At 34.1% G+C, this 13,424-nt stretch overlaps 1 protein-coding gene across 1 annotated transcript in view; it reads left to right on the top strand.

Annotated features, from left to right (window-relative positions):
- The window catches only part of ophn1 (oligophrenin 1), a 64,218-nt gene extending 55,307 nt beyond the window's left edge, over positions 1–8,911 (top strand). The window contains exons 22-24 of the mRNA XM_088924484.1: positions 646–696; positions 3,866–3,905; positions 5,669–8,911. Of these exons, the coding sequence (XP_088780610.1) occupies positions 646–696; positions 3,866–3,905; positions 5,669–5,680 (103 nt within the window). The 3' untranslated portion in view covers positions 5,681–8,911. The remainder of the gene's footprint in view (positions 1–645; positions 697–3,865; positions 3,906–5,668) is intronic.
- The last annotated feature ends 4,513 nt before the right edge of the window (positions 8,912–13,424 follow it).

Raw genomic sequence — 13,424 nt, 5'->3', positions numbered from 1 at the left:
TGCCAGGTCACATACAACATAAGGAAATGCACTTTGTCTTTTTTTATTTTACTGAGTGCTTGCAAAAAATTGAGACTATGAAAGCACAGAATTTGTGCATGTAAAAGTTATTGAATGAACAGTCATTTATTATACATTAATTGATCAGTTTTTTCAGACACTGAATCTTAGTGTCTGAGAGCACTTTTGAGAATAGGCAATTAAAACAAAATGCAATACCATGTTCTAAATAATTGAAGTGAAGCTACTGTATTTCACTTCACTGAAGGTTTACTTTATATTCACTCTATATCACTTAATATGACCTATTATATTTCAGATTGAGTGTTTCTCCCAAGCTAAAATTCGAATCCCATAAGAAGTGTTGTCAGTACCAAGTAAATTTACTTTTGAACTGGTGTATAGTCAAGGATGTACATAACATTTACAGTCATTTCATTAGTTTCCCTTTTTGTCCTTTTTTGGTCAAAGGAGTTAATTGAACTCAGGGGTGGGCAAATAAATCGAAGGTAACATGCTCTCTCTCAAGCTGTCAGTTGTATATTTGTTGTTATTGGACTGGATAGCTTTTCATCTGAGTCTGACTGGCAATAAAGATATTTATCGCTGATCGTCTGAAAGGGTTTCCTGTTTTTATTTCCCTAGTGTTGCTTCCAAAGCCAAGTTTTTCGAGAATGCCTCAAGACAAATCGGGAGGTAAGTGTTTTTTTTTTCTTCATCGCTATTAAGAAATGTCTTAGAAAACAAAATGGTTGTTTTTTTTGTTGCCAACATCCATTAGGATTGTACAACTGGTGCAGTATCTGGGGCACAGCTGTATGTCTTTTAGATGATGAGTTTTCAAATGAAACCTTATTTTTATCATTATTTTCTCTGCAGTAAATGAAGCTGAAGTACTGTGTGTGCTTGGCGGTGGGGTTCTGAAAAGGAAAGGGTTCTGTTCTCATCCTTCACACTTTGCATGCTGATTTCCAAGTGGAAATGGTTAAGGTCTTATAAACATATGGACCTCAGTTTAGTCTGAAGAACCAAAATCCTGTCAATTTGTTCATAATATCTCAGAATTGGTAGAAAAAGTACAGGACTGACATACTTAGTCAAGCATGCGTCTGCTCTTGTTTTCCCTTTATACCTGAGCAAAAGGAAATGAGTAATTTAAACTGAATGCTTAGTTTGACTGTTTTAAGAGCCTTAACCGTGGCAGGTTAGATCAGTGTAGAAGTTGCTTAATAAATTGTGCTTTTGTCTTTTTAATAGTTGTACACGAATATAATTTTAGATTAAGTTTAAAACAGGTCACCACTGAGTTCTCAACCTAAAGAATGAATAAACAACACAAATTTCAGGTAGAAGCCATGTTTAATGAACAGAAAATGATTACCTTAAAGAAAAACAATGAGAACTGTTATGTAAAAAGGCGGATTTTGCTTGGCAGCAGCACTCATTAAAAATCAAGGGAGATGAGCACACTTTTGCTACAGATCACATAGACAGGTGATACACGTGCATACCAAAAACCACTTACGCAAGCTAACTGACAAGGAAATTGCTAAGTTGGGGAAGAACCCCTGCCAAGAAAATGCCCTCTGAAAGAATTTTTGGTTCATTGAAATTGGTCTTGGGCCACCATGAAATTGATTATGAGATGAAGTGTACATACATTAGATTTTTCAATGTGTCACTATTAATTTGTGCATTTAAGGGTGAATTTTAAGTACAAAATTATTTAGCAGAAATCCTCTTGACAAACAAATGACCAAGGAACTGCCCTTTGCACTAGTACCCAGCCATGCGAATCCAAAATAACTCCAGCCAGATCAAGATATCTGGTTGCCTTTAACCCTTCAATAGCTCAGAATTTAAATTTGTTATGCTTAAATAGGCCTGTAGATACTGTATATCTTTTTTACATCTGTCGTTAAACTGTACACGTAACCTTATGCATTAAAATTGATTTGAGTATTTTTAGATAATAAATTATATACAGTACATTGAATGTTTAGTTTCATGACTGTCAATAATTGGACTGTGGAGGTGTATGGATTCCTAACTGGAAATGCACATACTTTCTAACCACTTAATGAATCACTTTCGATGTGTCAAAAAATTCAAGAATAAAGCAGAATTCTACTGGTGTCACATTTTAGAAATTCAGACTTCCGGGAAAAAAAATGAAATGTCTGCAGACAGCAGTTTTTTTTTCAAATATAATGGTATTGTGACTCTTATTATTTATTGCCATTTCACCAATAAAGTTTAAGGATCATTGCAGAAACAAAATGATCCTTGTAAATACTACTGAGATCTTTATATATCAAACTATATTGTTCAGGCTTTACAGTCTGTTAGGAAAAGGCTTACATGCTAATGCAGAAAACCAAGAAGAAAAGATCTTTTTAAGTCATGTTAAAGGCTTAAAAAGGTTCTCGGCTTTTCTGAAAAATCTTTTTTTTCAACTTTTCCTTTGTCAATCAGATACTATAGAATATACTTGGCACATAAACATTTCCTTTCCATGTGTTCAGTTCCTCTATCTGGATTTTACATTTTGAAAAGGGGTAATGATGAATACAGATTTTTCTTTTATGAAAAGAAAACAGTAAGGTTATTTGAAGTGCCACAAGTAGACACAACAGATCTTTAGTCATGTTTTGTATTCTTAGAAAAGGCCAAAAACATGGAAATGTACTGTATTGTTATAAGTGCATATAATGTAGCCATTTTTAATCATCTTTAACTTATTTATTCCATGAAAAATTGTGGCAACTTCAAGACACTGGAGTGAAATTAATAAATCTAATTTTAAAATGTTCAAAAGATAGTTTTCTTTTTCAGTTTCTCCTTTAATAGTGTTATAGTGATTTAGAAAGTATTTGACAAATATAATTGTTCCCAGAGCAAAAGCTCGCCAGATATCAGTTTTACCATGAATTTGTTTTTTGGATACAGAAAGAAAGAAAAAAACATTACAATATTTAACCACACACAGAATCTCTTTTTATATTATAAAAACATAAAGGTCTCATTCCTTAGCGACTGGAAAACCAAGTATATTATTCCTATACTCGCCTCTGATGCAGAGCAGGAACCATTAAAGTTTTCAGGTGGAATAGGCACATTCATAGTGCGTTGAGACCAAAATCAATAACCATTTTGTGCTTGGCAGAAAGTGTTATCCTCTTACTGTAATTCTTCAAACTGATTTAACATTATTGTGCTTGTTTCTTCTTGACCTATATTTATATTTTTACCCATTATATGATAAAAAACAGTGACCATTTTTATATGAAATGAAAGTATATTTTAAAACAATCCAGGCAGTCCCCACTTTAAATACAACTCAGTTCGCATAGATTCAGAAGCATGCAAGAAATATGTGATTTTTCCTTTAGGTTATGAACATGACAAGAACATTTCCTTGTTCCTCCCTGTGCAGGAATTAGCTCAAACTAACTGATTGTTCTGATAAAGGGATATATTAGGTGATTAAGTTAGGTAGGACTCTTACTGCACATGAACAGGGTGTGTCTGCTGTACAGAACAAGTATTACGTAGATAGACTTTGTGTTGTTATTCTCTTCACATATTTCTAATCACGTCAACAAAATGGTGTAACAATAAGGTATTCTCTTAACTTGTATCCTTTTATCCTTTTACAAGTTACATAATAGTAACCCTATTCATTGCTGGTTTAAATTCTCAAGTAGTACCTGTATAAAAGTGTGTACTGTTACATCCATACATTCTGACTTACATACCAAAGTAGTTTTAATGCTAAAGCTGCTTTTCAATGCTATTTTGAAATAATGCTTTACTTTTGTCCATCTCTATAATTATTCTGAATCCATCTTTTATTTCTTTGTAGTTCATCTCCAGCTTCTGCTGTGCTAAATGTGAAAGAAGAGGTAGAGTATTTGCTTTGTTTTTTAATAGGAATGATCAATTAATTCAGCTTACAGAAGGCATGTGATAAAAAAGGTAGAGATGGTCACACCTTTGCTTATTGAATTTTCCCTCCCAATCAGTGTATGTTTGACAGGATGTCAAAGCACAAAAAAACAAGTAAACAGAAAAAAAAAATGTTTAAATTTTGTTGTAACAGTTAAAGACATTTATTTAAGAACTGTAAGTGTATGCTTTTAGTTCTCTGTTGTGTGATACGTATTTTAATTTTTACGTATAACAAAATAGTTGGGAATGTCACATTTATGAGTTACCATAGCAGTAGTGTTATCTAATTTTACAAATTTTCTTTTGCTCAGTTGGTGATAAAATGTGTTCGGGATATTCCAAGCCTTGCAAAAATATTCACCCATTTCTAATAATGTCCCATTTTGTTGAATTACAAATGCTGCACAGTATACAAATTTTTAATTGATTATTTTTAATGTTTCAACTGAACACTTTTATGAATGAGCCATTAAAGTCAGCATTTTAAGTTGGCAAAACTTTGTCATATCACCCTGCAACTTACAGTTAGCAACCCACTGAAGCTAAGCAGCTGTGAGCCTGGCCAGTACCTGGATGGGAGTCCTCCTGGGAAAAGTTAAGGTTGCTGCTGGAAGAGGTGTTAGTGGGGCCAATAGGGGATGCTCACCCTAATGCTCCAGTATAGTGATGGGGACACTATACTGTAAAAAAACCCTGGAACTTCCAGTCCTTGCTGATGAGAAGCAGCCCCACAACATAATGTTGCCACCACCATGCCTGAAAGTAGGGAACAGTGGGTGATGCACCATGCAGGGTTTGCATTTTAAAGTTTTCCATTTTGACCTAAAAAGTCAATTTTTTTCTAATTTGACCACAAAACCCTTGGCATGTCTTTAGAGTTCCGTTAAAAGCTTTGTTGCAGTCTCCATGACTTGAGATGGTTTTGCCAATCTGACATTCAGGCCAGGTTTTTGTTTTTGTGTGTTGTGATGACTCATTGGACATTTTCTCCTAAGTCACTGAACACTTTTGAAGATTGTCTCTGGCTTCCCTGTGGCAACCCTACCCAGTTTCCTCCTTGTCTAGCTGTGCAGTTTTAGAGGAACAGCCTAATCTACATAATATTGGCGTTGTATGATACACCTTCTACTTCTTTATAACCAGTTTCACCATGCTCAAGGAGATACTGTATTTAAGTGTCTTTTAATTTTGTATACCCTGTTCCTGTTTTATGGTTTTCTGCAGTTTTACCTGTGAGTTGTTTTGAAAAGTTCCTTGGTCTCCATAGATCAGTTTTTGCTTGAAATTCATTACCTGACTGAGGGACTGTACAGAGATAAGGGCATTTTTTTTCTGAAATCATGTGAATCACGATTGTTGCAGACAGACAACACTCAACTGAGTAACTTGACAATTTTGTGCTCTTGGATCAATTTAAGTTTACCAAGAGTGAATACTTATGCAATCATTTTAACGGATTATTCTCTGCAGTTTTTGCTTACATTTAATTTATTTCACCTATTAAAAGAACAGATTGAGGATTCAAGGTTTGGTTGACAATTTTTGTTAAAAAACATGATATATCATTTCTAATTCTGCAAACTGGGACATTATTGGAAGGAGGTGAATACTTTTGTGACACTACATCTTTTTCTGCATACTGTATTATTGTTTTAACCTTTTGCACTGTGTCGTATATGGGTAAAAACTGAATACCTTTGTCATTTTTTCTCTTTAGAGTTCAAAATGATCACCTCCTGGCAGAATCCAGGTCACATGTTCTGAGATTGGAGCTGTGTTCTAGGGATCATATTCCTTTGACATGAACCAGGATATAGGTTCCGCTTGGAATCAATGAGTGTGAACTGAGTGCTGAATGTATTGTACAAATGTGTTATGACATGATGCTCAAAATGAATTGGCCTGTTCTCGTTTTCTGTTTCTATATTTTAGTGGGTTATGTTAAATGTATTGTTTTTCAGTGAGTCTATCAATGTACATGCCTTAATATGATGTTATAATGTTTCTGTATTTTCAAGTGGTGGTGCTCTCTATGTGAGCTTCGTGTTTTAATCAGCCACTACTTTTCTGATTGGACCATTAAAGGTTGCACTTCGTTTTCTTTTTGCCGAAATGAAAATAAAAAACAAAGAAATAAACTTTATTAGTCAAACTGGGAAGCTTTACAACTTTTCATCTGTTTAAGCTTCACATTATCTTTTTTACCCAATTAAAATGGGGTCGATACAGTAAAAGGAATACCCTTTATATATTCCTGGACAACCACTACTTGTATGTAAAAATGTTCCATAAAAGGTTTTTGTCTTTTAAACTTTTACATCCATCTACTATGCAACACAAATATGTCATCTTAAAAAAATAGACTGAATTTGACAAAATAAACTCTGTATTTCTGTACTGAGGCATTTTTTCTTCAAGGCATGATTTGACCCTGGTGGGATTTTATCATGCACAATATTTTGGATAACTATATCCATGTAAGGAAAATTATATGTAGCGACAGATTCTGATTGCTGACACTCTTGAAAATAAAAATGATAGGCAAAAAGTCTCTTCCCCTGACAAAGCAAACACAAAAGCTGCACAAATTCTAAGAATTCTGTTTTTGTGTGTGTATTATACTTTGTTGGCAGCATTTTGTTCCTTAATTATCTTCTCTTTAAACCCAAGCCTTTCATCTTATTTACTTCCTGTCTGTCACTGGATTGTTACCTTCACAGAACTTTACCATTCATCATGCTTGTATTAAAAACATGTGAATATTGAATGTGAAAGAAACAGCCCTTAAAGTAATCTAATAACAGTTTAGAGAAAATCTCCTTTCATTGAGACCTATTTGCTCTACATTGCAAATTGAAAAAAAAACCAACTGATTTGATTTGCTGAGGAAAAGGTGAACTTTTATTTTATTATAGCCATTTTTACCTTTGAAACAACTTTTATGTAAATGAGTGACGGTTTATAACAGACATTTGGCTTACCTTCTGCATGTGTCTGTGATGTAAAGCCAATTTCAATTCACAGTTTTTTAAAATAATTCTGCTGGGTCTATTCCTCATATAAAATGTCTCCAATGTGATCTAACTGTCTATGTGCTAGTGTCTAGTACTGTATCCTACTCCCACACTGCAAAACACGCTTCAAGCTAAATTGATTTTCTGGGAACATCTCATCATTCCTTTTAGTTTTCTTGTAAAGATATTCTCTAATTGTCTTAATTAGTGTTTTTGAACTTTGTGTACTCTTATTGTATTTCTTTGAGCCAAATATGTAGGATCGTATTGATTATTTTCAGAGTATGCAGATTAGATTGGAATATCTATAAATTTGATCATAAATGCATGAGCAAAGTTGTTACTGTAGGTAGGCGCTGACAGTGATGCAATTGCAAAAATGTGCTTAATTCAATCTATGCCTAAAATTTATGTGAAAATGGCTGCAATACGTTTCTGTAAAACAGATTATATTCCCAAAGTCACCACCTTGTCTCTTAACTATAACAACTACTGTATGTAATGGCATGATTCCTGTTTAACTAAAGATTTACTTACATAAGTAACACACTTATGTGTCAAATTAAGTCAACATTGTTGCCATCACAAAGAAAGAAATCTGGTTGTTTTCTTGCTTTTTTGGCAATGACAGTTACCATTCTTGTAGCCCACAGCTTTAACTGCATGATAAATCAGGAAACAGTCAAATGGAACACATTGTGCTGTTTTTCTAACATGATTTTATCATCTTACATTTTTCGTGAATATTCTAAAATTTGTTAAATGCATGATCTTGAATTGTAAAATATGCCTGCTATAAGAAACATTCTGATTAAAGCATTCTTAGCATTCCAGGTTAGCTATAGAAAATTTAAAGCATTCTTTAAATGGAGTGTATCACAAAATAGTGTGTACCATCTGTGTTTTTACATGATTGGATTTCTTACTTGTGAGGAAATGTGGTCATGCACAGTGCTGCACCATAACATTTACCAATATCTTGGACGTGCTCATTCAGTGCTATTCTACGCAGCAAGGTTTTGAGAGTTTTATTTGGAGTAGATTGATTGAATAGTTAACCAGTTAAATTGATAGCATAGCAGGTAATAACAGTAGCAAAAACATAAGACAGGGTCATACAAATAGATGTCGCATACAGTATACTAGAAAAAACGAAAATGCAGAGACATTCTTATAATCTCATTATTAAATTTGATTGTCTATCTTGTCCTCATTATTCTTCATTGTACAAATATAGCTATACAATATATAGCTATAGAAATAAGCTAATCTTGTGGCTCAGGAAGTTCTTAGAAAAGACCTAGTGGGTCAATAACAGTAATGATAATGAAGACAATGCTTGTTCTTAAATAGTTCACTGCTTTAATACTAATTTATTGAAGGTATTCAACTCTGAGTGCTGAAGACTTTAACATTTTTAACACCTGCTCCCATATCGTTCCTTTTTATTTGCTCACTGACTTTATATAAAATAAAAAAAAAAATTTAAGGTGCCCATGGAAACACTTTCACATTTACTCTTACTGGTGACATTTAAAACTTATAAATTTTGGCAAATTAATTTTAAGTTTAGGGCGCAATATAAAATTATAATTACTTTACATAAAATAAATCCTAGAGGAATTCAGCTGAATGATTAAAACCTGTAAGATATGATTAAAATGACATTTGTTATTTTTCAAATTTCAAAGCTGTTTCTGGCATGTGAAGCTTTTATTATTGTGTATTTTTTCTGTGTTGTTTATCTTCACACCTGTATTATTCGTTGTAAAGTCTCAGATGTTAGAAACTGGAATCTCTGGTCTTTTTTAAGCTACAAGGTGTTTATTCCACCACCTAAAGTTGTACATTTTTTCTTTGTAGTCACTAATGCTATTTTTCTTATGTGAAATACCCCATCTGGCTTTCTTGTTTGCTGTATCTCTGTAAACCTGTTGACATTTGAATGTTTGTGGATCTGTTTTATATAGTATGTAATGAAGTTTTGTGTTTATATTCACATATTAAATGTCCAGTTCTCTTAGTTTTATCCATTAGGCAAGCGTGGTCCACCTTTTCAGGGTGTTACGACCCCAAGTGTCTAGGGGTAAAGGGGTGTAACATCATAATTTGGAAGCAGGTGGGTTCTGGTGAGGGACTAGGAAGCGTGATAACAAGGGTAAGGAACTAGAGTGGTGCCAAAGAAAAGAAAATAACAAAATGGAGCTGGCTAGGAAGGTGAGGGAAAGCTAACCTGACTACAAAAGAAAACCCGAAACACACGGTCTTTGGCATCTTCAACACCCTAGCTAACCTCCACTGACTACCCAAAACCATACAAGACAAACGGCACTCACTCGTACTAAACTAGTGTTACTAACACAAAATCAACTAAGTGTGTAGAATGTACCCAACAACCTAAATTAACCTTATACACAAGTTCACACAAAATCACAAGTGAACTAGGAATACAAATAAGGGAAAACGAGAGTATCAACAGGAACAGGGTACAAAGAACACAAAAGTTGAACATATAACACGTTAGGGCAAGGTAATGGCAAAACAAGGATGAACACACAAACAAACAAAAGTACAAAGAAACTAACAAAACAACAAAGCCAAAGCTATACAAAAACACACACACACACAAAGCAAAACAACAAACCAACAAAGCCGAAGCAATAACCAAACCCAAATAGGACCGAAGTCAAACTAAAGGCTTTCCTTCAGAAAACCTCCATGTTATAGCCTGAATAAGATGCACTCTGATTGGCCGATAAGCTAATTGATCACGATGTCATACAGAAAGTGTGGTGTAATGGTGGGCCAATGGGGAAGGGAGAACAATCAAGGGTCAGCAGTGTGGAACATAAAAAAAAACACAGACCACACACTGGGACGTAACACAGGGACAAATGCATGAAAGATGATATATTGGCAGTGATCTTCAAGGGAACAGACAAATACTGTACATTTCTTATAAGCAGCAACCTTAACTGTCATAACAGTGAGAGCTGTTTATAAATACACAGTCAACTACATCAAATATCTATAGAGCGTAATTCTCTGCACACTCAATTAAACATACACCCTTTTTTCTGTAATGTTATAGTGCTAGCAATATAGTTCTCAATACATTATTGGTAGTGCACAATTTTTGAAGGTAGTCCTAAAGTAAAGACTTATCACTTTAAAGAATGTGTTTTTAAAGTGTTCAAATATAAATTTTTGTACCCTCAGAATGTAAAATTGGGTAAACAGAAATTTTCCAAAAACCAAAACTGAGACTAAAATGTGCCACATTTTGTCCAGCTCTTTAATGAAGACATACTGTATGTATCAACACACAATTTTATTATAAAGCCAAGAGCTGTGTTTTAGAAGCAGTATTAAATTACAGTATGCTTTTATGTCTGTTTTGGCAATTCTGTTTTGTTTTCCATTAAGTGTTGGATTTGAAGCACCTTCAAAATGCAACTTTAAACTTTCAGTATAAATCTGAAGGAATTTGATAATGAAAAGGTGAATTAAACAGTTTGTGCAATAACACTGACATTACAGTATATCTGCTATAACTTATATATGCTTATATGCTTAGAGGAATATCTTTAATTCATATTTATGTTAATAGTTAATGCAATACTACACTTTTACTGAAGGCAGGTATGACTAAAAAGAGGGATAGCTTCCCATGTGGGATACCTTAACAGAAATAACTGGGATATGGGCAGTCAAAACCTTAGACTGGTTTTCTAGAGGTCTTACAGTATAGTAGTTATCAATAAACAACACCTTACGACACAGGAGAAAAAGGCTATTGTGAAAAATTTACAACTAAATGAAGTTATATAAACCATTTAGTAAAATTAGCAAGGAATTAAGATCTAGTCTGGAAGCACAGATGCATACTGTTAATATTCAGGACAGAAAAAACTATAGTCCTTTTGGTCAAGGGACCAAACAATACAGTATTTTTAGGACCTGTGTCCTTTATGTAGCTGGAGTATCACAGCAATATATCCAACTATGTTTAAATTTTAGGGTATTCTGAGGAGCAATATACAGTATGGATCATAATGTTGCTGAGGGGAAGGAGAACATGTTCATATATAATTCTGTCATAATATGTTAATACTATTATGACATTACTTTGGGACATGTGTTATATTTACAATATGCATGGTACTGTGTATTGAGTGAAGTATGACATATGGTTATTAATTTCCACCTCAGGGTATTAAATCATTTGCTTGGAGTCTGACATTACAATTTTGGAGACCCAGAACCTAAATTGAAATCCCTGTGTCTCCAGGGGCAGCCTGAGAGTCAGATCTGCTATGTCTGAGCATGTGTACGTGTGTGTATGTCTCTTAATTCCAGAGCTGCTAGATGTCATCCAAAACTAAGAGCCAGAGACATTCCCAAGTTACATGCATCAGCAAACTTAAAACGCTTCATGGGCAGTGGGATAAAACTTTCTTTGGCAATGTCAACAGGCTTGTCAACAAGGTCAGACTTTGCATAAAACAAACATAGGGAGCTTATCTCAGGATTCATGTAGCAAAGTACAAAGCCACTTTCAATTTTTATTTAAAATTGAACACGATTGTAGGATTGGGTAGTTTTATGCCTATAATAGCTGAAGACATGCAGTCTTGTAGTTAATTTAAGCACTGGGATTTAAAAGATTCTGGTTTCAATTAAGAGCTCAGAGAATCAAACCTGCTTGTGTACCTTTTCCAAGCCAGCATTTCGTGCAACAAAAGGATCTGTTTACTGTCCACTAGCACAACACTGTTACTAAACTTTGGTCTTGTGCTTGGAATGTTTCATCTAGTTATTTGTCATTGGTGAAAAAATACCATGAGATTCAGGTTGGGTATATGCTGAGGCTATTTCCTTTTTTTCACAGACACCTCAAGTGGGTCAAAGTTTTAAGTAGTGTATGATACATTCAGGAAAACCCATTAAATATAACAAGAGAAAAAAATCGAAATGTAACGAAATGACTCTGCCAAGTCAACCTTGTACAGCGTTTGATTTAGGCTGAAAAATCCCTATGTTTTCCCATCCCTTCATACGTTTTCCCTTCCTTACAGATTGTTTTAACTACCTGTCTAGGGTAGACGTTCATCATTGATCTAAAGAAAAGCAGAGAACAAAAGCACAGCAGGGAAATGTTTGCAGGTAAGGGGAGTGCAAAAAAGAGTACATCACCGTATGGGCTAAGTTATTGCAACTCACCAAGCATCCCTTCACATATAATTTGCAGAGAATCAATTGAGCAGTTGTGAACTTTGTAAATCCAACTTGTAAGCTTGAATCCACATACCTTTTAATAGTTGCCCTCCAATGCATTTCTAGACTTCATCCTGACGAATGTTAGTGCAGAGGCTCTTGGTAGCAACAACAGATAAATCCACTTTGGGGTTTTCTACTGTATGTCTCAGACCTTTTAATGTCCTAAATTGGGGATGAGATGATTTTATATAGCATGGTCATAAAAGTAAAAAGCGTATATAAAAAAATGATAAAATAATAACACAAAGTAACTTAAAGTAACATATATTTCAGAGGACATATATTTAAATAATGATTGCATGGAAATGGGCTATAGGTAATTTTCTGATAACCCTGTCTTCAAATTGGAATGTGGCCAACTTTATTTTTATTATTAGAATTATTTTATTCCAGGTTAGCTATAGAAAGTCATGTAAAATGTGTAGAAGGAACAAAGGCAAAAATACTGCATGTGTAATAACTATATTCTTAATCGGTATTGTTTTGTCAATGCAGAATGACTGCAAGAAGGGAATTTCTGTTTCTCCTGCCTAACGCAAAGCTGAAAAAGGTATATTCTGAGTTAAAGTACAATTGTGAGTGATTCAAATCAGGGTTCAAGCCACCTTACATTAAAATGAAACTAATATAACATTGCCATGGTAACAAAATTGAACTCTGTATTTGTGCACAAGCTACTGAAGGGGTTGGGGAGCATCATCTGCTGTCTACTTTAATTCCCTCCGTTCATCTTACCTTATCTTTGTATAATGCATAAAGGTAAGCAAACAACCACATTTGTTTGATTTGACAAAAGTCTAAAAGAGAAATGACACCTTCTGTTTTTGCAAATTATTTGAAGGTGCTGTAAATGGCACTGAATCAAATGACCAATAGTGAGACAGCCTATCTGATTAAGATACATATGTGATATGTTATATTTAAAAACCACAGGAACAGTAAGTTTTATGAATCCTTTGACTGATGAAGTTTCAAGTAGCAGATGAATTGCAAGTGCAGCAGGATATGAAGAAATTTATTTTGAAGTTAGGCCATGAATATACAGTATGTACTGTATATAGTATGCATACAGTGTTCACATTCCACAAGTTATGATGTTTTAAAAAACTAAAAAAAACAGGAAAACATACAGTTTGTAGTCACATTAGCAGTTAGAAGTAGTGAACTTCCTAAACTTAA

Source organism: Atractosteus spatula, chromosome 9 (assembly GCF_055471065.1).
Source record: "Atractosteus spatula isolate fAtrSpa1 chromosome 9, fAtrSpa1.hap1, whole genome shotgun sequence".
Lineage (NCBI taxonomy): Eukaryota > Metazoa > Chordata > Actinopteri > Semionotiformes > Lepisosteidae > Atractosteus > Atractosteus spatula.
The sequence above is the reverse complement of the archived record's forward strand: the minus strand, read 5'-3'. Positions and strand labels throughout refer to the sequence as shown.